Source organism: Ascidiella aspersa, chromosome 1 (genome assembly GCF_963924565.1).
Source record: "Ascidiella aspersa chromosome 1, kaAscAspe10.2, whole genome shotgun sequence".
Taxonomy (NCBI): Eukaryota; Metazoa; Chordata; class Ascidiacea; order Phlebobranchia; family Ascidiidae; genus Ascidiella; species Ascidiella aspersa.
This window is the reverse complement of record NC_139447.1, coordinates 26,909,843-26,935,553: the sequence shown is the minus strand read 5'-3', so window position 1 is coordinate 26,935,553 and position 25,711 is coordinate 26,909,843. Positions and strand designations below refer to the sequence as shown.

General features: G+C 33.4%; 4 protein-coding genes and 1 non-coding gene across 7 annotated transcripts; 3 read left to right on the top strand and 2 right to left on the bottom strand.

The window, feature by feature from the left end:
• The first annotated feature begins 575 nt into the window (after positions 1–575).
• On the top strand, positions 576–8,222 carry LOC146168931 (uncharacterized). 2 transcript variants are annotated; one of them, XM_083383346.1, is made up of 10 exons: positions 576–650; positions 1,216–1,335; positions 2,403–2,459; positions 3,241–3,360; positions 3,500–3,661; positions 4,157–4,285; positions 4,777–4,836; positions 4,929–5,045; positions 5,476–5,607; positions 6,869–8,221. In XM_083383346.1, the coding sequence occupies exons 1-10, from the start codon at positions 615–617 to the stop codon at positions 6,926–6,928; spliced, it is 993 nt and encodes a 330-aa protein (XP_083239472.1). In that variant the 5' UTR covers positions 576–614; the 3' UTR covers positions 6,929–8,221. The 2 variants fall into 2 exon arrangements, with proteins under 2 accessions (XP_083239472.1, XP_083239473.1); XM_083383347.1 differs by lacking the exon at positions 1,216–1,335 and having other exon boundaries at positions 577–650; positions 6,869–8,222.
• Trnaa-ggc (transfer RNA alanine (anticodon GGC)) lies at positions 6,365–6,439 on the top strand. Its single transcript has one exon. It is a non-coding gene; the product is annotated as a tRNA-Ala (tRNA).
• Positions 8,114–18,033, bottom strand: LOC146168930 (protein fem-1 homolog C-like). 2 transcript variants are annotated; one of them, XM_083383343.1, is made up of 9 exons: positions 17,885–18,033; positions 17,259–17,445; positions 13,975–14,167; positions 13,261–13,440; positions 12,373–12,579; positions 11,886–12,077; positions 11,305–11,464; positions 10,070–10,211; positions 8,114–9,619 (listed from the first exon to the last, which is right to left on the bottom strand). In XM_083383343.1, the coding sequence occupies exons 1-9, from the start codon at positions 17,966–17,968 to the stop codon at positions 8,859–8,861; spliced, it is 2,106 nt and encodes a 701-aa protein (XP_083239469.1). In that variant the 5' UTR covers positions 17,969–18,033; the 3' UTR covers positions 8,114–8,858. The 2 variants fall into 2 exon arrangements, with proteins under 2 accessions (XP_083239469.1, XP_083239468.1); XM_083383342.1 differs by having other exon boundaries at positions 8,116–9,628; positions 10,082–10,211.
• A 753-nt stretch (positions 18,034–18,786) lies between these two features.
• On the top strand, positions 18,787–23,729 carry LOC146168929 (electron transfer flavoprotein subunit alpha, mitochondrial-like). The gene is made up of 7 exons (XM_083383345.1): positions 18,787–18,916; positions 19,031–19,183; positions 20,153–20,417; positions 20,533–20,643; positions 20,713–20,811; positions 20,902–21,053; positions 23,444–23,729. The coding sequence occupies exons 1-7, from the start codon at positions 18,875–18,877 to the stop codon at positions 23,621–23,623; spliced, it is 1,002 nt and encodes a 333-aa protein (XP_083239471.1). The 5' UTR covers positions 18,787–18,874; the 3' UTR covers positions 23,624–23,729.
• LOC146168928 (COMM domain-containing protein 10-like) lies at positions 22,313–25,638 on the bottom strand. The gene is made up of 5 exons (XM_083383348.1): positions 25,507–25,638; positions 24,841–25,042; positions 24,403–24,558; positions 23,893–24,063; positions 22,313–23,829 (listed from the first exon to the last, which is right to left on the bottom strand). The coding sequence occupies exons 1-5, from the start codon at positions 25,536–25,538 to the stop codon at positions 23,791–23,793; spliced, it is 600 nt and encodes a 199-aa protein (XP_083239474.1). The 5' UTR covers positions 25,539–25,638; the 3' UTR covers positions 22,313–23,790.
• Positions 25,639–25,711: the final 73 nt, after the last annotated feature.

Here is a 25,711-nt window from a genome sequence, read left to right as displayed (position 1 = left end):
GATCTTAGCGAGCGATCCTAGCGAGCGATCCTTGCGAGCGATCCTTGCGAGCGATCCTAGCAAGCGATCCTAGCAAGCGATCCTAGCAAGCGATCCTGTATACTTTAGATGTACCGCCTGCAAAGAACCACACCTGGCACATGGAAAGAAATAAAAGAATATCCTATCACTCTTTTGAGGCTATAGTTTTGTACATTGTCTCACATAATAAATCTGCACCAGGCAATATGTGTATCTTTAATTGAGGCTTAAATTGAGGGAAAAGTTTATTAACTAAATACATTTAAGACATGTTCTGTAAATGTTTTAACACAGCAATAGGTAGTCGTCGCTTCTATATATAAAGTATTAAGCTATGTCCCACAAACTAAATCATGTGTTTTAAAATAAACTTTAGTGATCCAACTTTCTGATACAAATGGCAGAAATAAGTTTAAATACCTATTCTTCTTTAAACAGTCCTCATAACAGCCGTGTAGTATATATATCAAATTGTATTTTTTTAACCTTTTGTTTTATTGTGTGTAACCAATTAGTCTAAAAAAATCTGGTTATATAACTTGTTCTGTTTTTCTAGTTTTGAAACTGTTGACTTAATCTAATTGAATATAAACATGAAGAAACGATTGTCGTATATGTTGGGTGATGGGGTAAGTACATTACATTCAACTAAGCACCTTACTGGTATAACCTGTACTCCAGTATGACTCTATTCAATGTATATATAGGTTTTTAAGACAGATAGGCTATAAAAAGTAACACTGATAAACCATCTGCTTTTCTTAAATTTAGTTTGTAAGCAAGGTATTGTTGCTTAAAAGATTTATATCAATACAGGTTTAACACAATTCAATAATAGATTACTAAAAAAATGTGAATCTTTATGAAACTGTTTTTTTTTACTATTCTGAAACAAATATTTTCTGTTTTGTATGTTTTAATTTTCATAAATTAACTATCGGATTTCATTACAGTTACTATATTACATTGTAATGACTTTACTATATTACATTGTTATTTACTATATTACATTATAATTATTTAATATTATTACCTGTGCAAGTGTTTTACATTAAATGTAATGCCTAACAATTGGTGCTTGTAGAAATGTATTATCTTGCTTTATTAGATTATTAAGCCCCAACCACTAATTTACTTAATTATATTATCTGAAGCATATTGTTGTCTTATATATTATCATATTTATTTCTTAAGATTTCACAGTTATTCCTGGCATGTTCCTGCATAGCAATGTCAGTTATAAAAGATGTATTCAACCTGAGGGGCTCATCACTTTATGACAGACTTTCACCAGAAATATGGTGTAGCTTATATGTAAGATTTTTAAAAATCCTTTGATTTTTCATGTTTACATTTTGAAGCAGTGTGTCTAGCTTGAATGCTTATTTTATACAATATACAAGCACTTTGTTTGCCTGTTAAAATTAACTTTAAAAAAAAAACAGAATTTTAACCAATTTTCAAAGGTAAATTTTTCTGTTGATGTGTTTTTAACTCTCGTAACACTTCACAAGACATCTTTTTTTTAATGTTATTATTGACCAGCACAGGTAGTATATGTCTCCTAAGTTAATGGCCAGCTGGTTATGTAGTTTTAAGTTCCAATAGGTTAAACACAGAATATTTATATTAGTATTATATGTTGAACTGTTTATATATAACAAATAAATACAGCAAACATTGGTCCCTTTTCTATAATAATAAAGTATATGATAACGACTTTCGAAATTAAGGCCATATTTCTTGATATTATTTTAATGAAATTGCGTATATATAATATATATATAATTACATTCAAACCCAACTACATACACTGTAAGCTAATTATAATGCAATACAACTGTTATTTTATAGTCTTTAGTTGTGTCTGGGATGTTTGTGTTTTGTAAGGAATTACAAATGCATACCATTAAGTTATGAAGTGTGTTAAACTTGCTGTTGTAATGAAAATAACAAGTGTTGTATAAAGAAGGAGAGGACCTTAAAATGTTAACACCTTAATGGTATCATATGAAACTGCAAACTTGCTGATTAACATTGTATCTGATTAAATCACATGATTGCACCTGGTAATGTTAACTATACACTGGACCACACATAGGTAATGATCACCAAGTTATAAAAACAAAGTCCTAAACACTTTATCTAAATGGGTCATTTGGATTAAAAAAGGGTAAATGTTTAAAACAGTCCCATTTTTAGGCATGCTAGTCATCTATCAAGAAAATCACCATCCATGTTAAAATGGATTTTTATTGAAACTTTATTGATTCCTAGTTATCTTAATATTCCACTTACAATATCCAGAGTAGTGAAATAAAACTTATTTATATTTTATTGTAGAAAACTGTGTCTTTAATGATTCTTTGTTATTTTTTTAGGCTGTATTTTCAGGCTTTGTTGTGATTAGCTGTTCCATTGCTCCAAGTTACACCAGGGTAAGTGTTTTAAAATCATTACCAAATAAAACTCAGTAATCATTAACGTAAAACAAAGTGTTTACACATTGACAACATTGGCAAACACAATGGCATCTAGAAATATATATTTACATTCATGTGATTTTGATAACCTTTTTTGGCTATAATCCTAAGTTCAATCATTTACCAAGTGTAGAGCACCAATCACCCATCACAAATATTACAACACTGTATTTCAAAAAGCTGTTTAAGTTTAACTATATATTTCAAATAGGCTTGGGGCTTCCTAAACCTTTTATATTTTTCTTATTCCTTTAGGTTTAATGTTCCTTTTTGATTGCTTTTGTATGCATTTGATGTAGTAATGTGTAACTTGAGGGGATTATGCTTCTCATTAATTTTGACATGTATAATATACATATTGAAAGTTAAAAATAAAAATATATGTAAGACTTGAGTAGACTTACTCGCAATCGCAAAGCTATAAGTAAACATAAGTATATACGATACCTTCTTTCATTTTAAAATAAGGAAAAATATGTTATTTCTTAAGGAATTTATCACCACAATACCTGACAAACAAATGTGTTATAAATGTACTGATTATTAAGAGGTTATTATGTTTGTGGTCATACCTAGGACTTTATATGGACTTATATGAGTACACACTCACAGTTTACACTATCTATAGTCCACACATTGTTCTTAAAACCAAGTTGTTTATTCTAAATAGAAAATTATTTTACATTTGTAAAACTGTTTTCTAAAATCCTTTATTTAAACATTTGCACATATACAGGTATTTTGGTCTATGTTTACTTCGGTTGTAAGCAGCTTCTTTGTCTTTGTTTTATTTGGACTGGAGCTTTTGACAAGCATTTATTTGTATACCTCTGCAATAGCAAACGAAAGGGTGGATGTAAGTTTGCTATATTACTTTTTTTGTCCTTAAAATTGTTGTGTGAGATTTGTATAGATTTCTGACGGAATTTAGTTGTGAAATTAATTTTTAATTTTTAATAAATGCTTATTTATTATTTATTTTTGTATTTTATCAGTGGTATTTTCTTTTACATTTTGGGACACTTGGATTGAGTCTTTGTCTTCTGGTAGTGTGTATCTATGGCTCGGTGGTTTTTGGAAGGGTTTATGACCATGTTGATACTGACCCTGACAGCAATCCTGATAAAGATGTGGTGACTGTTACATCTGATACTGGGGTAAACAAATCTTAGTTGAACTAAATAAATAAGTTCAAATATATTTGTTTTCCATATATTATAAAATGGTGAGCAATTGTAAAATGCTAAGTCTAATCCAATGAGCATGGTGATATCAGAATCAATTCTTTAATAGACAATTAGATAGGTAGTTTTGACATTGCAATTCAATGCACTAAAGTGTTTGACATCCCCATTACATGTCAAGACATCTCAGTTTTTTATTACTTAGAGTAAAAGGCAAATACAAGTCCAATAGCATATTATATAGTGTTAGAAATCAAGTTGTCCACCATATTTATGCTGATTTTAAATTATATCCTTTTGTTGAAAAATCATAAAGTAGGTTATTATTATTACAAACTTAATGTAAATTTAATTTTATCATATTAAATAAGAATTTAAAATTAATTTAGCCTGACTGCTACATTTTTTATAGAGCCCTTTATTTCCTAAAAAGAAAGGTTTTATAAAAAAGCACTGTTTTGTTTACAGGCAACACTGTTAAAGATAAGTATTCTGTGTATTGCTGTTTCTGTTCCAGCAGTAAAAATAGCTTATGGTGCACCATATGACTTTACTTACATGGCAAGGGTTGGCGCTGGAATTTGGTGCAGTGTAATGGTAAGAAATATTTTAATAGAGCATGTACGAAACTCTAAAATATTATAATTTATGTGTAATCTAGGACATTGTAGTAAATACACCAATTGCATTTTTGTATACTTTCACATTACATTTTAACGTAGTTGGCTTTATATGGCAAAAGCACAAAGTAAGTTATGTAAACCTGCAGAAAAAACATACTGGAGATAGGTCACTAATTAACTATAAATGTTTTGATCTATAAGTTGTTAGTTTGCCACAATATTGTATTAGTTTTTATTGACTTGAATCTTTTTTTTAAGTTGTTTGTAGCATTAACAGAGATTACCATGAGGTGTTATTAACTAACACGAAGCTTTAAATTTCTGTTTCAGACTATCTTTAAACATGACAAACTTTGTGATAAAGTATAACCCAATTTTAGTATTAATTTGTTTAACCAGTTTTGTTTTGTTATGAATTATTATTAATTTTACCACCTACCCACAATTTTTTTTATCATTATTTAGTGTGGAATTGCTGGCATTATATGCTACTACTCAATGAAGAACCAATCTAACTCTTCAGAGGTACAACATAAATTTTAAATTTTGTTATACTATTTATGTGCATTTTTTACCAAATCTAATTTTATATGACAAACTTGATGTAAATATTTTAGCTAACGGCCACATTTGCATTTGGAATCATAGCAAGTGTGTTTGCCACTGGGGAACTTGCAGTTGAAATTGGGGCAGCCGTTCAATGTATGCTGTACCAGGATCAGTTTCCCAATATGGTATTTTTTAGTTAAATGTTAATGTTGAATAGGTATAGATATTTAGGACTTAGATTGAGGTGTTAGGTTTCCTGGAAGCTTGTCAATTGTTGATCACTGCCTATTAACATATTTAACGTTGGAGTACTTGTCAAAAAATACTATAAAACAAGCATAGCTTTTATAATAACTTATTACAATAAAAAGAACATTACACTTTTTAGGAACAAATAAAAAGGTTGATTTGGTTAACCTGGAGTAGTTCAAATCTGAATCTAACTTTAATTTTAAAGTTATTATTTGTAAAAAGTTTTATCATTTTATGTGCGGTAAAGTCAATTGCTTATACTGAATTCCAATAACTTTTAATAAAGCCTAGTATGTAATAATGTTTCATGTGTAATTATTCTTTCTATTTAATAAAAAAATTATTTTAAATTAATTCTTGCAGGTTCAAGGATTTCAGATGCACATGATAATTGCAGCATGTGCGACTTACCAACTTGCTTTATCTATATACATTGCTGTAGGAGTTGGTCAAATGCGGTCAGATGGCATATATCAAGAAAAAATTATTCCTAAGGTAAAGATAGGTTGTAAAAAGTCTTGTTGCAGTCTTGAACTAGTAAATCTATAATTATAATAAGATTCCTATATTTATTATATTGTCATGTTTGTAAAAATGATAATCAAGGATTCAGATTCATAGTTTTTTTTTAACAAAAAGCAGGGATAAGTTAAATGGTTTGTGCTGTAATGTTAGCTTATATCAGAGGTTTTCAAAGTGGGGTTCACATACCCCAGGGGGTTTGAGGGTATGCAAGCAAGAATGCAAAGCATTTAACTGGCCAGCACTTTTTTCTGTGTACATGCTTATGGCTTGCTGGTAGGCATAACAATCAATCATTTTTACTGAAATCTTTCCACTGAAACCAACCTTTTGTTTTGACAGTATTTTGTTTCCCTTGAAAGACATTATTGTGTGTTTAGTAACAAACAGGCTTTATGACATTTCTTGCTATAACTGTAGTGAATTTATCTATTGTAAAACAGTCGTTGATGTGAGCCAGGGTTCTTTTGCGAAAATTCCACACAACCTTTACATGAAAATACACATATTAAATAGTCTCGGTGTACTAATAATACGTAAGCCGTTATCGTTGGTCAAAAAGCAGCTTCAGAAGGGCTAGATCTCAGTTGTAAGCACACATATATGTGTGTACATATGTTTCATTGTATTATGATATCATACTGGCGATCCCCTTCGTTATGAAGCTGCTTGTACTAACAGATTGAGCAAGCATTGGCGTATGGTTGTTTCTCGACTCGTTCCCTTCTGAGCCTGCATAGCTCAGTTGGTAGAGCGACGGTCCCGGCTTGACCGGAGGTCGTGAGTTCGAACCTCACTGCAGGCTAGTTGTTTTTCTAGTCTGCTCTGCTTGCATCATTGATCGACAGATTCGGTGAGTCTGCAATGGCTTTTCGGTGTACTAATAATATGTAAGCCGTTATTGTTGGTCAAAAAGCAGCTTCAGAAGGGCTAGATCTCAGTTGTAAGCACACATATATGTGTGTACATATGTTTCATTGTATTAAATAGTCTATGTTTTTAAATAATAGAAAACATTTACATAGCTTAACACAATTTTAATATGTCCTTGACTCCTTGGGAAAGTGAGCTCAATTGAGATGTTTCACATACTAGTAGTATTGCTAAATGCAACTTCCATGTGTGCTTAGTATGCGCTGCTTTAATTTGATTTGTATATAACAGATTAGTTTTTACCTTGTGTATAGGTAAGGCCTATTAAGTTTGTTTGCATAAATTTCTGATTGTTTTTTAGATAAAACAGATGATTCACGTGTATAGCCCACAGAAGAACAAGTACTATGCAAAGCTGTAGCTTTATGGGCAAATTTTGAATGCCAACATGCTTTGTCAATTAGTCATCAAATTTATTTTTGATTTTGAAATGATCTTATGTTCTGTCTAACAGATTTACTAAAATCAAACCAAAGGATACCAACACACTAGTTTAGTGGCATGTTTAGCTTAAAATTTTAAATATAGTAATCGTGAAGCAAATAATTATATTCCATAGTTGTTTTTGTTTATTGTAATTATTATTATTATTATTATTATGTGAATAATTTTAACTTTGCAATAGTGCCTTTTATTGTTTTAACTGTTAATGCTAGCTAAAAATGACAAGTTTACTCCGGTTTGATAAAATGTAAATCAAAGTTAAAAACTCATTCTGTAAAAAAGGTTTTTGCTATGGAGTGAAAGGGGTTAAACAATTTTTTTCTGTTAATTGTTATTACGACCATTGCAGTCCATTCCAAGATGAAACTGCTAAAAGCTAAGGATATTACAAAATTAAAACAATAGAATAGGAACCTGGAGTTAAAATATATTTACTTATTTTTTGGTTTTCAATTTATATATATTTTTCAGCTATGGTGTTAATTTTTCCATTTAGTTCGCAATAAACTTCTTGTATTGCTAATGCTGTAATTATTATTATTATTATGTGAATAATTTTAACTTTGCAATAGTGCCTTTAATTGTATTAACTGTTATGCTACCTAAAAATGACAAGTTTACTGCGGTTTGATAAAATGTAAAACAAAGTTGAAAAACGCCTGTAAAAAAGGTTTTTGCTACGGAGTGAAAGAGGTTAAACTATTTTTTTCTGTTAATTGTCATTATGACTATTGCAGTCTATTTCAAGATGAAATTGCTAAAAGCTAAGGATATTACAAAATTAAAACATAATGGGAACCTGGAGTTATCTTGTATTGCTAATGCTGTAAATATTATTATTATTATGTGAATAATTTTAACTTTGCAATGGTGCCTTTTTGTATTAACTGTTATGCTAGCCAAAAATGACAAGTTTACTGCGGTTTGATAAAATGTAAAACAAAGTTAAAAAACTCCTAGGTTAAACTATTTTTTTCTGTTAATTGTCATTATGACTATTGCAGTCCATTTCAAGATGAAACTGCTAAAAGCTAAGGATATTACAAATTAAAAAAAATCGAATAGGAACCTGGAGTTTTCAATTTATATATATATTTCAGGTATGGTGTTAATTTTTCCATTTAGTTCGCAATAAACTTCTTGAATTGCTAATGCCAAGTACAACAAATAATTTCGTCGAATTGTATTATTCATTAACACCAGAAAAAATATAAATAAATACATGATGATGGCCAATTTGCAGACACATTCGAGAGAACGACGTTTAAAAAACAAAACACGCCAAACGTCTTCATGAAGTAGCAACAAATTAGTTGTGGCCACATACACATACAAAGCTGTTGTGCGGTGAGCGCAAACGAACTAGGTTAAAAAACACACGAGTAACATTTGCCAAGGATGTCAGCGGGAAAGTTAAACCAGGAAGAGCAAGGCGAGAACAGAAAAAGTCGTGACTGGGAAGTGACGTGCGTATCTATACTTTTGCAATAAAACGGACAATAATAGTGGGAGAGAGAGAGAAAAATGGAACTTGGCAATGGAAACGAAAGAGTGAATTGCAAATGCGGATACGTACAACAAAGTTATGCGGTGGTCGTGTTACAAAACGATGCTTGCTCAACGATTTTTAGTAAATTCCTAAATTCGCGGTTGACCAGGACACAATGTAATAAATCAAGGAAACAAAACGGCCAAATATCTGCAGAAACAACTTCTCGTTGAGATAATTAATAGTGTGACGTTTTTTCAATACAACCGTTCATTAATGCAAATGGGTACACGTGATGTTCTCGCATTAACTCGCATGATAAATTGACGCAAGTCGCTTTGAAGTAGATCAACTCGTATTAATGTTTGCTGACAAACTTTGCAAGACCACTGGGCAAACGCGAAGCGTAGTCTCTGTTTTGCTTTCGTAACACCTGTGAGCAAAGACACTGCAGGCTCTGGTGGAAAACCGGGTTCACCTTTTTCGCCAGGCCGGGGCTGAGAAGTTGAAGCATGCTTTTGCCATCGTTGTCGGTATAATCGATGTGCGCACCGCCGGCTAGAAGGGCGTTGGTGGCCTCCAGCGCCAGCGTGTTGACCTTGGCGCCCTTGACCGTGTCCGCGGCCAGGTGAAGCGGCGTCTTTCCGTCGTTGTCCTGGACGTTCGGGTCAAAGTCGCAGCCGAGCAAAATGTTGACGACGCTGGGGTTGGGAAAACGCGTGACCGGGTATCGACCCAGCGAGCAGGCGCGCGAACACGAGGCAAGGTGTAGGAGAGAGCGGCCGCAGTGGTCGCGCACTTCGCGCAAGGGATGCAGTAAAGCCGCCCGCTCCGCAGCGCCGGCCTTGACCGCGTCCGTGCTGAGGTCGCGCTGTCGCTTCAGAACAATCTCGGAGAGCGCGGTGAGGTGGAGGGTGATGACCATGGCCCGGTAGATGCGCTGGTTGGCCGTCTCGCACATGGAACAGCATACAGCCGTGCTGGCGCGGTGGGACGACGGCTGGCGGTAGGAAACGTTGTTGTTGGGGACGGACGAAGACGATCCACCACCCGCTGCTGTTGAGAGCAACCGGCTTTCGGGTGCGGGGGTGGAGCGGTGCGGCGAGGTCTGGGGCAGAGCTTTCTTGTCTGCGTGATAAAACTCTTGTTTGGCTGCCGGGCATCATTAACGGCGACGATAAAAAGACGCGGCGAGAAAAGGAAGTGGCAAGTGATCGCGTCACGATAGGGTTGAGCGACTAGATGTCACAACGCGCATCATTTATGTTGCACTTTATTAGGTTGTCAACTGTAAATAGCCTTTAAAGGCACTGATTTATTTTTAAATGATATTTACACTCGGTAATTAGGGCAGATCGTTTTGAAACAATTGCTTCATATATTGCTGCGTTTTGCATGTTTAACTACAGTAATCTCAAAAACACTTATATTAAATGACCTACAATGTGAAAATGCCATAATCATAAACCTTTAAAGTATTTTGTAAATGTGATAGTGTTTACTTATCTTTGTTACACTGAGTCATTAAATTGATGTTAATATGTTGTGACAATAAATGACTGAAATCACTGTATACCTTACCTGTTTTATTTTTTAGAGCTTCTATCATAACAGTATGTCCCAGCAGAATCTCACTAACTGCCCTTTTAAGTACTTCTAGAATCTGCGTGTGATTTGCTTTGGGTACTGTTGTGTTGTCGCTTGACCTTGCCTATATGATAAGAAAAAAACAATTGTTTGTCAAAGGTTTAACCAAGCACACATACAAAATAATGTAAATAGAAAGCATTGGGTAACAACTAACAACAGAAACAAAGCCTAGAGGCATTCAACTCTGAATCATATACGTAGGCATTATATTTCCCAAATTATTATTAGAGTATGCGTTTTAGTTTTTACCATTCTTGATTTGTCTTGTTGTTTGTGAAGACTTAAAACAAAGTTTTGCTGTATATATACAGTAGTTAACACAAACTATAAAAGTATATATTAAAGAAACAATAGTTTCCTAAATAACAGAATAAAGTTAATTTAGAAAACTGAACAGAAGCTTACAAACAGTTTCTACTATTATTTTAAAAAATTGCTTTACTTGAAAATAAATAACTTTGCTTAATCACTACAAACTTCTCTATTTGACTACAATAACTTTTTTCGCATCTAGCTTGTTGAATTTATTACTGAAGAACTGTTCTACTCCACTGCTAATCAAAACTGTACAAATAGGTTTACACAACTACACAAATTTATAACCATTCCAAATAATTACAACTAAAGGTTAAACCCATAAAGGTGCGCTAAGTTAAGTTGTGATGCTAATTCTGAGAATCACAGAGGCATTTATGTGGTATTTTGGTAACATCATTAGAAGAGATAAGCTTAAATCAACTGACAGTTGATTGATGTAATGAATACTTTACTACCACTTGCAAGTTTAGATAAATTTATACTATTTGTTCTCATAAAATCCTTTTCCACATTTTAGACTAAACTTGATTTTTTATTAGGCAATGTAGATACGTTTATAACTAACGTATTTTTGTTTGTTTTAATCTTTTTTACCGCACAGGGCACCAGTAGACTACTAAAAACCTGGCAGCTCACCTAGCGAGCTCTACTTTTTTGGCTAGACGAGTATTTATCTTAAAATGCAAGTTTGTATTTTATAGGCTTCATGAGAAAAAACATGCTTATGGCGCACTGTCAAGAAGCGCTTTAACTAGTGTGTTAAAATAGTAGCTAAAGTAGGATCTGAAATGATAATTTTATATAACGACTATGAACGCTAAAGAGTATACACATACCTGTTGCATAAAGCTAAACAGTTCTGAAAAGGACAGAAGACTACTCAAAGTCATAGGGTAAAGTGGTTCAAGGTTGTTCCTTTGCATATCAAGAGCATACATCCAAAGCGCAATACATTTTTCAAAGTTGCCGGAGTCTGCAAAAACTGCTCCCCTATACCTGCGTTCCAACAAAATAACTATTCAATAAATGGTTATACTTAATTCTAAGTTTTGAAATTTTGACACTTGCTAAAAAATTAATCAGTATGTGTCTTTTAAATAAAATTTACCAAGTTAATAAAATTAATAAAAAAAATTCTAAATGAGCATTGATAAAATGGACAATAAACAGTGAGTTAAAACAATAGGAGATAATAACAAAGTCACTGGAAAAATTATAATTAGGTGTTGAAAGCAGATAATTGGGTATAATAGATGACATAATGATTGTGAAGTCAACAAAAACTGTGGAAAAACACAAAACAAAAATCAAATATGCATCTATCCTTTATTACACACAAAAAACATGATTCTCGATTAACAACTAGTCAGCAGAATAAACAATAAAATGCAGCATCCCACGCATTCAATGGACGAACCTTATGTAGTAGGAAGTGTCCGGATGTCTTGGGCCCAGAATACGTTCTCTCATGAGGAGTGAAATCATTCTCGACTTTTCCGGATCAGCTCGGCTTTCCTCAAGCTCTGCCAAAGATCTGGGTTCTGTCACATTGCCGTAGGCGGGAATTGTTTTTTCGCCATTTAGTGGCAGTGTTGTGCTTGTTACCTCCCTGTATATAAAAACATAGTAAAATGAAATTCCATGAAACGGGGCAGCATTCAATGCTGGCATGTGACTGAAGTGCTTTATGAAATATATATTTTACTGTTCTAATGTAAGTCTAGTTTATTAGTCAAACTGCTTGTGAACAGTAGTATATTTGACAATGTTTAGGCTCAGGCAAAACTAATCATTTCGTATTTTTTAACTTCACAACAATTTGATTTGGGATTGTTTATGAAAATTATTTTAGTCTTGGTACCTAGATTTGGATTAAAAAACAATTAAAAAGGGTTTAGCTATACCTCAGTGTCAGGGCCTTTTTCCAAAAGCGGAAAGCCATGCTAAGATCATGTTTCTTGTCAAGGAAGGTGGCGCCCAGCAATTCATTGGAGTTAATTCTTTCGACAATTGGGGTATCAGGTAAGGAGGCAAAAAAGTCTGCCAGCTGTACATGGCCCGCTACTGCAGCAGTCATAAGAGGAGTCATGCCATGACTATCCTTTTGCATTCTGTTTGTAAAAGTATAACGTCACTAATCAGATTGAAATAGTATATATAGTTAGGAAACCATGATTAATTTTAAAAATAACCTACACATCACTCCTGACATTTAAAGACTTTGATAATAATGTATTATTAATGACAACAGTAATTAAAACCTTTTTTTTAAAGTTTAACTCTGTCTAATTTATTTCATAACATAGTTATCTTTGATCAGTTTATATTTTGAATGTTTTTATTTTGAATGTTTTTATCTACACACACTCACTTAAAAAATTACCAAAATACACTATCGTATTACCGAAAAAAAGTGTTTAACAATTTTTTTTCTTCATATTACACAAATGCAGGTTTTTATATGTTTGACTATGGTGACTGCTAGTGAATATTTAGAGATCACACTTATTTCTTTGTAGTACTAACTACTAATTCTCTGCAGTAGTAACAGAGGACAGTCTATATTTTAAGCTTTGTGTATGGGTATATATAAACATTTTTTCATCTCACAAAACACCCCAAATTCATACATAAAATATTACATATAAAACTACAAGTAGCCATTGGATTAAATTACTAAAATAGCAATATTCATAGATTGTAAAAAAATAAAACATAATAGTTTTACTTAAAATAAGTTTAACTATCACAAAAGTTTTTCATCAGGGCAGCACAATATTAATCACACTTACTTTGAATTATTTTTTAAAAGCAATTTAGCGATGGCAACTGATCCATTTTCTGCACAGTCGTGAAGCGCTGTGTTTCGCTTGATACTACACCTATTGACATCAGCACCAGCTTCAAGGAGGGTCTTAACAATTTCCACATGACCCTTGTAACAGGCAATCATGAGACATGTGTGTAGATGTCTGGAAATTAATTTAAATTTATCTTTAGGTGAGCAGTTACATTGGTAAACTTTACATGTCGGTTTATTTACAGCCACAAATATTATGACATTTCAAATTGAATCCAGCATGGTTGAAACTTGCAAGTCTATTAGATCAGGTTGTAAATCTGTGGTGTACACAGCTTTACTTTCATTACTTAAAAGTGAAAATGGGAATCGTAAATAATCCACCAAAATTTATTCCTATTTTACATAATTTGACTAAAGCTAACCTATAGCCAATTTAAAAACATACTTTTAGGAAGTTAACTAGCATAACCTGCAATGTTAGCTACTGGAGATTTTTTTTTGGAAACTAATAATAAAATATGACCAAATAATTCTACACAGTGTGCAATTTAAATTTATCATTATATTTGTTGCACAATAAAAATGTAAAACAATTAGTCTATAGTAAGTTTATGTAAATAATTAATTAGTTTAAAACTTTCAATGACCATCTTGTTTGCAACTTGAAGCACAATTAATTAGGAGTTTGTATAAAAGTCAATACCTATTGGCGATTTCAATGTCCGCCTTGTGGTCCAGCAAGTACTTCACAATTCCTAGGTGCCCGTCGAAGCAGGCTGCTCTCATGGGAGTGGAGTTAGTCTGTGTTGTGCAGTTTGGATCAGCCTTGTGCTGAATCAAACACTTGACCACTGCAAAGTGACCAGCTGCTGCAGCACACCACAATGGAGGGGCGTCTAAACAAATTTAAAGACAATGTAAATACATCAACATCGCGTTACTGGTCTGTACCCACACTTCAACTTTATTCAGCATAGAACAAAATTAATACATCTGTTTTATGCCCAGGGTTTTTTTTAAGGTTTGGTTTGGGTGACCGCTAAGTAGTTTTAAGAGACCGCAAGTGTTTCATTTAAATACCAAAAATAGCCATATTTGCTTAAACGATTTGCAAGTCCAAATTTTGGGAAACCGCTGGAGAAATTTGGGGGACCATTTAGGTCCCCCAAAACTAGGGATGTTCAAAGTAGAATACCAAGGTATTCTAGAATAATAGGTTTCGAATCTAGAATAACGAATCCAACATAACGAATCCTAGTATATTTTTATTAAATTATTTAGCCTCGATTTTGTTTGGGGAAGGGATTAATCTTAATCTACCCTACAGGGCCCACAATCACAGCAACAAATCGCCCTAACAATTTGCTAACATGTGTATTGTGTACATTATAATAAAAAAAAAACTCCCATATGTTTAACATTCTTAACAACTGTCATTTGAAGCAGTTATGTAAACTGTAATATGTCCACTGTCCAGATTTTGTAAAACTTATATTTTTGTCTATAGTGAGTACAATGCAATACTGCACACAGAACCCTTTAGCAATTCGGTCCTGTTTTTAAAGCATTGTTCGGTCTTAGTGCTTTTATTTTGACTAACATAATCTGTTATGCAGTCAAATAATGTACTGCAAAGGATACAAAGTTACTATTGACATAACGAATACTTGACAATTGCGCTGTGCATAACTGCATAACCTCGCTGAATATTGGCCTAAAGTTGACCTCAAGTAAACCTATAGCGCATTTTGTGGACGGCCAGCACGTTTTACATGTAATGTTACTTTTGCAACTTAACGCATTTAGGAAAATTGCAAACTCCGCACCTGGCATTACACGTTAGTCGCTCGCCCAATAACGCTTGATTGACACTTAATTATTAGAAGAACGTTATCGCGAGACGCAAAGTAATTGGTCGCCCGAAAAAACACTGACACTGCACTACAAGGTACATTTAAAGCAAGCACTATAAATGTGTCGCCGCAGCGACAGGCCAACCTACCACATGCGTTTGTGCAATTAGGCGCAACAATCGGCAGGTAAAACATTAAATTATATCGGTTCCAATTACCCGAAAAAAAAGGCAGAATTGGATTCGATATTCTACTTTGAACATCCCTACCTAAAACATCTTGAAATAAACACTGTTTATGCCTATCGCATGAATATTTCGGAAACCAACCATTTCTAACGGGTAAATCTATATTTTGTCTATTAACCTTTTTCATACTAAGCTTAAACTTTTATCAGACTTCAATATGTTTTTGTCTTGTGTTAGGCAAATCTAATCATTCCAAAGGCACTATGCATACTATGGCATAATTTGCTGTGTGACTCATAACCTCAAGTGTAATTTCTCGATTTACCACAATAAATACTTTGTTTTATGCTTAGTGCAAGTACACTGGATTTTAATTACATACTTGCTTGCGAGTTTGATTGAAAACAACTTTTCTATGTAACAGTATGAGGATAAGCAAAGCAGGCATGTTTACTTTCACATCCTTTTTATACGCTATTTGGCAGGGCATCAAAATGAAAAATCAAAATGCCCTGGTATTAGGCCAAGCTTTAGTCAGTGTTCTAAATCCACCCTGAGCAATATGTTAGGACAAACACACTTCTGGCTCACTAACAGTGTTTAAAGCTTTTGCTGAATAACTGCTGGAGGTATCAATGTGTAAAATCAGTTGCACCTGCAGATATTTTAATCTAGGTCAAGGTTTTTTTCAGCTCTTTGATTTAAATCTTATGTATTCCAATATTTGTCAAGTCATCAACTGAGCATGAAACGAACAAAAAATAAATCACTGTGTTTTCCTGCCTATATGAATGTATGTCAAAAACATGGGAATATCTCAGTTAAAAGTCACATTTTTCTAATTTAAAAACTGAATAACAAGTGACACTATAGCCATAATATGAGGTAATATTTATTTAACTTGAAGATAAAAAGAACAAATGATCAGTTTTCAAACAATCATATGCCTACTTAATACTGCTTGCTGAAAGTATTTGTTGCAATGTTAGTAATGTGATGCCTTGCCACAAAACATGATGCTTAATTATAATTTTCTTTTGTTTTTAGATCTAAATTTATATTTGAATCTACCGTTATTGTATAACAAGTGTAAATGTGACCCAGACAACAAAGTTAAACTTACAATAGTCAAATAGCCAGTTATTGTTACCAAAAATATTGTTTATATTTAAAAAAATGGCATTAACAAATTAATGTATACCCTGAATATTTACCACTTCAAATATGGATATATTTTTGCAACAGGACTCACTCAAAACCAAAACGTGCACATTGTGCAAATGTAATATGTGCACAGTTCAGTGCACATTGTGCACATAATGTGCACTAACGATATGTTCACCTAACAGTTCAAATTCGAAGGTGCACTACGGCAAAATATGCATCTGAGACCACAGATATAGTATATTTTGGAAAAAGCTATTTGCCCGGCAACCGGTTACCGAACTTGGAAGTACGGTAACACAACCATTTGTCATATATGTAACAATGGGCCGGTTCCGGAATATTGGTAAACAGATATAGAATTAGTTTGCAACTAAGAATGTACTCCTTGTACTATGTCTCAGCTTACAGTGTTTAAACAGTTATTAAAGCAACGCACAATGTTTGGGTTAGGGTGTCGGTTAGTGTTTGGGAGAGGGTGGGTCAAGTATTACTATATTTATTATTTAATAATATTGCTTAACCTACCAACGAAACTGCAAACCCGCACCCTAAAAGTTCAAATGCACATTCCGTTTACATAAATTGCCCTTTCGGTCTATGTGCACATTTGGTGCACGTTTTTTAGAACCCGCCTCTATTTCTTAATAATTGTGGCATTCCTTTTTTTTCTAATTTGACATACTCTTTTCCATTTTTATTGTGTATTATATTTGCTTGGTAGATTTATTGCTCAAAAAATGTCTTTAATGACAAACTAAATTAACACTTAAGAATATTACCTTCAATTGTCTCGCCATCAAACACGACAGAGCCACATTGTTGTAGGTCTGTATGACACTTGGTAATAAGGTATTGTACAACATCAACATGACCCTGGCGAGCAGCGCTTATTAAGGCAGTTGAACCTTCAACCTTGGCAGATGTCAGAGCTATCACTTGAGGAAGGGGCATTGAAGAAAGAACACTCTGCAACGTAACAGTGGTATTTTATCAATCATATTGATAAATAAAACATAATAAATAAATCGTCTTTTACAGAAAACTAATGCAACAGAAAGATTGTTTCTGTACTTTAAATGGGTATTCGATTTTACGGAGCTGGTCTAGAATCCTACGACAACTAACATTATTTGGGTTAGGGTGCCGGTTAGCGTTTGGGTTTGGTCAGGTTAAGCAATATTATTAAATAATAATACTTGACTAACCCTCTCCCAAACACTACCCGACACTCTTAACCCAAATATTGTGCGTTGCTTTACTCATTGTTTCAACGCTGTGGTAGGATTCTAGACCAGCACCGATTTTGCAACATGCAATTAAAAAAAATACTATTTACCAAAATTTACAAAATTTTTCCTTTGCTAATCTTTCTAAAGTTTAACTAAAAAATAAATCCAAAACTTGCCTTTATTTGCTTAAGTTTTCCTTCTTTGGCAGCATTAAATATCGCAAGTTGGAGGCCACCAACGTCTTTTTCAAAAGTTGGCATTATTTTTACAATTTGAATATTCTTTGTACTATAAGTAAATCATTCTACACAAAATATTATGACATAGTCATATTTTTACACATTGTTAAAATGTATAATGTATGACAACCGAAACAATGCTAATTAATTAAGAGGTACTTCCTGCTTGAAACTTTTAAACACAAATTGAATTGAGCTTATAACAGTTATTGGTCCACATAAAACAATCACAATCAACTAAATGACTTTCTTATAGTTAATGTAAAACTACGTTTTAAAACACAACGATACAGTGCCTAACAAAACTAGGATGTTGAAGGAAAGATTTGTTTGTGTGGGCACCAGACAATGACCTGTGTAGCTCATGACGTAATAAAAGAAATACCAGCTGATCGCGCGGAAATTATGACGTCATGTTAAGCAAGAAATTAGATGACACTTTTAGAAAAAGAACCGACAAAACCTATTCATAAATGAACAATATTTTAAAGATTGTTATCGTTGGATAAAAATACAAGCAAACTAGTTTATATTACGGCTAAGTTACCCTACCTAATTTGCATGGTTTCGAAAATAATGCGTAATTTTAATAGTTTGTATGTATTCTCCCGTATTTATTTTTCATTTTTCCTTGCAACTTTAATTGTGACATTTCGTTTCGTAACTGTAAAAAATAGTGGTAGGAGCCGTGCCGAAATATTTTTATCATTTCTTACGGGTGCTACAAGCAATAAAACATTGTGTCCACTGGTATCGATTATGACAAAAATGGCGTCAAAAATATTGTGCAAAATCCATTGGTGAAACATATCCCATGCGAGTTGTAGTGAGTGGCGACCTTTGCCACACTCCGGTACTTGGCGAACACTTCCAAACGTTAGTATCGCTGCGGCTGTTTCAACTGTTGTTGCTTTTTTGTTTAACATTATGTTTCCCGCATTAAGTAGATCGACGTTTCATCAGTCAAAGGTTAGTGAGTTTTCCTATCAACCGTTGTTAAAAATCGTATACCAACAAAGAGTTTTTAAGCTAACTTTTCGGGTCACTATTTGTTAGAATAATTGCACTGCAACTTTGTTCTAGATTTTAAACATTTGCAAAAGACTTCAAAGCACCTTGGTTATCGCTGAGCAGTCAGATGATGCGCTGACCCCTATCACACTTAATGCAGTTACAGCTGCTTCACAAATTGGTGGTGAAATTTCTTGTTTAATTGCTGGTGATAGCTGCTCCAAGGTAAATGTTTTTTTTAATTTTTATACTAATCTTTTTGTCAATCTGCCAGTTAGTTGCTGATTTTAAATTATTACAGTTGTATTAATAACTTTAGTTTAATCCCTCTTGCTTAAATTTATTGTGTGCCATTAAAAGTGTAAAGGAAAATAGACAAACAAATATATTTGCCAACATTTTATTATTTATGTTCTATTAACCAACTTAGCATTCCATAATTTGTGATTTTTTTATCATTTTAACTAGCTAGTAAAAGTTTTTCTTTTCGACAAAATTAAATCCGAAATTCAGCAATATATATACAACAATAATGTTATTTCAGGGATGGCCAACATACCTATGTTTTATGCGGTTCTTACATTCATGTTGCACTAATAATTTTTTAGAATATGTTGATTTTGTACGATTTAGAATGTTTTCCTTTTTGTAGAATCAAGTCAATTAATTTTATAAACTTTGACAACATGATTAGATTTATTCAAAAACTCCTGCAGTATAAATATACGTGTGTGAGCTGGGCAGATCCACACAATGTCATGTCCGCTTCCGAAAATATATTTTTGTGTACGTTTAACTACATCAATGGAAAAATTGTTTGCTTTTATAGCATATTTTTATCTTGTTTAGGGAAAATCATATTAGCGCACTCCATTTGAATGTTTTCAAATATTTTTTTTTTTATTTAAAGATTGTGTCTCCTAAATTAAAATTTTGTCAATTTATCCAAATAAAGGCACGTTAAGTGAGGAAGAATGGAGTGACAGGTTTTTCTTGTCGTTCCATTTTTCTAAGATTGGCTCTTTGTATCTAAGTGGTTGGATGCCCCTGTGCTATTTTTACAATGTAAAACTGTAACAAGACAATACGTCACCCAGCATGGTTTTGGTTTAGCATTCCACACCAAAGTTTTCTCTGGAAGGCAATCGGGGTACTATTAAACAATATACATTCTAAAATCTCCATTTTTTAAAGGCAGCAGAAGCTTTAAGCCAGGTGAAAGGTGTCTCAAAGGTGTTTGTTGCAGAGGGCGAAGAATTTAAAGGATGTATGCCCGAATCACTAACTCCACTTGTAACAAATCTTCAATCTGCATCTGGTTTCAGTCACATCATTGCTGGGGCCAGTGCTTTTGGCAAGAACCTTTTGCCAAGGGTAGCAGCAAAACTGGACGTTGAGCCAATAAGTGACATTATTGCGGTTAAATCTGCAGACACATTTGTGAGAACCATTTATGCAGGTAGAAACCTACATTTAGTATAGTTTCGGAGTACATATTCACAATAAGAATCTTTTTTTAGACAAAACTACTGTGCTCACTCAATTTTAGGACCTAAAACCATCTACTTTATCAGGGAATGCCATTCAAACTGTGAAGTCAAGTGCGAATGTTAAGATTGTCACAGTTCGTGGGACATCGTTTGATCCAGCAGAAGCCAGTGGAGGAAGTGGTGCTATTGAAAAAGGTTTAATGTTATCCAGAGATTACTGATTTACCTTGCTTAAACACTGTTGACACTACTTTTGTATTTAAGCTCCTGAAGGTGGAAGTGGTTTATCAAAATGGATATCACAGGAGTTAAGCAAAAGTGATAGACCAGAACTAACTGCTGCACGGGTTGTAATTTCTGGAGGTTTGTTTATTAAAAAATTGTGGATTTTTATTTAATACAATGTTGTTTACATATACAAACTAGTAGACTAACAGGATTATGCAATTTCAGGAAGAGGAATGAAGAATGGCGAAAACTTCCAATTGCTGTACAGCCTTGCTGATAAAATGAATGCAGCTGTTGGAGCATCAAGAGCTGCTGTTGATGCTGGTTATGTTCCTAATGACATGCAAGTTGGACAAACAGGCAAAATTGTTGCTCCTGTAAGTTCAATATATCATCGCTTTGACTTATAGAAAATTTATTTGAGCCTAATGGTGTCGATCTTATTGATCCCATAATGATCTCTCCAATTATAAGACTTTATGGTAGTAATAGATCAGTGGTTTCCAAACGAGTCCCTACAGCAGTTTTTGGGTGTCCGCAGGGAGAATTAGTCTTTACGTTTTTTAACATTAGGTCATGTTTTGAACAATATCTGTCATCATTATTATACTTTAGTTATAGACACCATAAAGCATCTATTATTCTGTACTACCTGCTATCAGCGAATCGTTTGCATTATTTCAAAAGTTGGTACATTAGAAATAATCGTGACACCACTACTGTACTACAAGAAATATTGGTCAACTGACCCGTGAAATATTAAAAAAAATTGCAACATGTCCACCAGTAAAGTTTTTTTAGAAAAGTTTGGGAACCGCTGTACTAGATGGAATACCAGGCTTCACCAATATATACGTGGTATTTAACTGTTTTAACATAAAAATCTATCGTTTAAAACGTGTCATGATAAAATTTGCCAAGTAGAGTTCTGTCAGTTTACTGATGATGTGAGGTATATATAGTTTTACTAGTAAAGAAACGTAGTAGAAGGTTTTCAACCCGGTAAAAAACGCAGACCATATGGTCTACGCTCTACAGTGTACCATAATGAGAGACTGTACAGGCGACTCGACATTTCACATACAATTGACTTCCGCCAAAGTAAAAGTAGAATAAAAGCAGATCTACTTGCTATACGAAGCGTCTTGACAATACTTTAAAGTGACAAATTTGATGGGAGAGTTTTTAATTGTTACGTCGAAAGGCGCAAGGTCGTTTTTTTAAGTTGTGTGTTGACGTATATGTCAACACTTCTTCAACAAAATTCCCTGATTGTTAATGATCCAGATGCGTTTAGGAGCGGTATTAATCGCCAAGCGTGGTATAAAAAAATAACACCTTTGGCTCGACTACAGAGTAAAAGTCGTACTTCAGAGATGTTTCTTTTATTGTTGCGCGGTTAAGAATAAATGTTTAAATACCATGTTGTAGCGATACATATTCTGTCTGCAGCATCAAAATAGTGTATGTTGTTTAATTTCAAGATGTTTATTCCGCTTTTCATCGTATAAGTAAATGAAAACGCGCAACTATCTACAGCAGTGGTTCTCCAACTTTCACGGTCCCCTTGAAAATATACACAAAATAATCACTTTATTTGAGTGAAGCAATTGCGAACAGTTATAAAACCGTGGCCGTACCCTCAGTGGCAGCGCAGTAAGAACGTAATTGTCATTAACACTACGCAACACTATTACATCACAATTCAACTTAAAGCATGCAATCACGTGAATGAACAACTAATCGTAGATTGTCATGACGAGCGCAAACATGTTGGAATTACCCTGGCGTAATGTCACTTTGCGCGTATAGGCCGAATCTGAGTTTGGCTTTTTTTGTCTCACAATAAGGCCTATGCACGGCATAATTATTATTGTTGTGTTTGTTAAGCGTGGTTTGGAAGAGTAAGTTGCCTGATAATTTTAAAGATAAATTAACAAAGTCTGAACAATCAGAAACTTACCCTGTGTGTCGTCGCAACTTCAAAGTGAAACGCTTGAATATTATGTCAAGACGTTTGTATTAAAGAACAGCAAAATAATCTTCCACTAATAAATTAAATAAAGCATTATTTCTCCTGTTACTGATGGCATTTCATTAGCATATACTGTTTTGCAGCAAGGAATTTTTAAGGATAATTTCGGATCCTTAGAATTCGACTTCGGGTTATTCCAATCCAAATCTGTTGGTTTTGGCTAATAAGTTAGCTTTAAAACGCATCGTTTAAATGCTAAGTTGCTTTTGGTTTGTTTATAGAGAGTGGCAAGTGCCTGTCGCGTCAGCGTATTCGAGCGACCAAATATTGCCGATTGCGCATACCCTTAACGCAATAATTGCGTGTTTATCAAACGTTGTTGAGTTACAACTTTTGTAATGCTTGATGCAAACGCTTTTTTGCTGCAAAAATCGAATGTATAACGCGATGCTAACTAATACGCTATGGGGTGTTCAACTACGGAAGGTTACACACGTAAGCCAAGCAAAAAAACGTACTGGCTTGACTGCCCGCCCGTCAGATTACGTTTGTAGCCGAATACCACTAAATAACAACGTTTTTTCACAACATTAAAAAAAATATTTTCCACGAGTTATCTGTATTATGTAGTTATGCAATGTTTGCAACAATATATTTATTACAATTGTTTTTAATAGGTATTGCAAAATATTTATTAAAAAAACACCATACTTGTACAAAAGAAAGGATAATTAAAATTAAAAAAAAAAACTTTAATTAAAAAATGTCCTATGTTTTTACATTTTTTAATAGGAACTGTATATTGCGGTGGGAATATCTGGTGCGATTCAACATTTGGCTGGAATGAAAGATAGCAAAACTATTGTTGCAATCAATAAAGATCCAGAGGCACCAATATTTCAAGTATCTGACTTTGGACTTGTGGAGGATTTGTTTAAAGCTGTTCCAGAAATGGACAAATTACTTAGTTAACAACTACTTGATATGATGTAAAAAAATATGTAATTTAAAATGCAATTTAGCTTTTTCGTTTGAATTGTCATGAAATGTTGAATTTAATACAGGCAATTTTATTTCAGTGGTATTCATATACAAAACAAAAATATTGCACAAAATATGACAAACTGCATTAAAACGCATTAACTCAGTGAATCCAGTTGATGTTGAATGGTTTCCAACTGAAATACAATAATATTATTAAGAGTTGTCAAACATGCATACCTATGTTATAAACAAAAAACCTTTTCATAAAATCCCAACAATTCTTCGTGACTGAATTGCAATATAATTTTATCGCATTTTCCATCTGGCTTGTCTGATAAGTTTAGATGGAAAATTGCATTACTTTCTTTCATGTTAGATTTTGAATGTTGAGCAAGCTGTAAATTGTAATTCCACGACACACTTTCCAACTTGAACAAAAGAAGTATGTTTAGAAATCCATTTTAACATTAGTTTTTGAAAAAGCATTTTTACATCAAAACTATGATTACACCCTACCAATGAAAAAAATCCCTTCAATTGCATTAAAGGGCTTATCTACATAGGTGAAATATAAATCATTAGCTACAACAATAAGTACGTTACTGTGGCCCTAACAACAACCTTATAATTTAAACTTTTTTTAGGAATCATGGTTTGAGGAAAATTGTGTCATTTTCTCTGATTTAAATTTTTTGTACTAATATACTGATGTTATTTCTTATGTAAATGGCCGAAGTTAATGAACAGAAAACTGAATCTGAAATTACTTGTCTTGGTGCAAAGGAATGCTTCTTCATTTTATCTACTGCCACCTTGCCATGTTGCATCCAGGCTTTTACTATAGCCTCCGATTTTGAGCTCTCAATGTCAGAGTCCGTTAAATGCTGATGCAGCACATTGGCTTTCAATCCATAATATGCAGCCTGTTAATGACAAATATTAAGTGTTCCATACCAATATTAAATTTAAACAATTCATTAGTGATGGCAAACTATTTGCTGAAAACGGTTAATATTTTAGGGTTTAGTAAAAACATTTGCATGCACCAAGATAAGCAAAGATAAAAACCTTTTATGGTTGGCAGCAAATTACATTTATAGGTACATCATTAACATAAATAGAAGGTACTGTTTGCGTGAATGTCAATGAATCCAGTTATATGGACGTTTAACAAAACTTAATAGAAAAAGATCTGGCAGCAGCACCTGTTGGAAAACAAACTCTAAAGTTTCAAGCATGAGACTTAAGTCATCTGATAACAATTCCAAAGCTCCTGTAAGCTTTTCTTCTTCCTCTGTTGAGAATGCTCGAGTATCTTTGTTGTGAAGGTTCAGTACTATCCTTGTAAGCAACTTTGGAAACTTGCTTGCTTCCAATTCGTTGATAACCCCCACAGCTCTGGAAAATCTTTAAATACTGATTTCTTGAGTATGTGCTAATAGTATCAAATATACATCAATGTATAGGCCATTACCATACCAAGTGAAGTATGGGGGTAACCTAATAATATTATCCGTAGGTATTTCAATAAATCTAAGCTGGCAGGGTTCAAAGAATTTACAATGTTTTTAAGTATTTCTGAAGAGATATTATTTTATGTTTATCAATGTGGGTAGGGACTGACGTTATTACTTTGAAAAAAATAAATAGCAATAACATAAAAAACTTTATTAAATTGTTGTTTAGTTTAAGAGACAAACGCATCAGTTAATGAAGTGTTAGTAACAGTATTTTGGGATCATTAGTAAAATATACTGAGGCTAAAAAGAAAAAAATTGTTTGGGTAAACTACATAAATAACAATTGTTTTACAACCAGCAAATCAATAGTTTAACACATTGTGCAACTGTCTATTTTTAGAAATAAAATACCTTGGAGTATCAGTAAAAATCTTTTCAGTCATATTGATTGTTTGAAACAATTTAAGACATCTAATTCACTAAAAATAACAAAATTAGAATTAGTAGTGCACATGGGTACAATTAAACAAAGATAAAATATTTAGATACACATGAGGCAGGAATACTAAATGATGTAAAACGTTACCATACAGCAAATTTACCAATCATATTATGT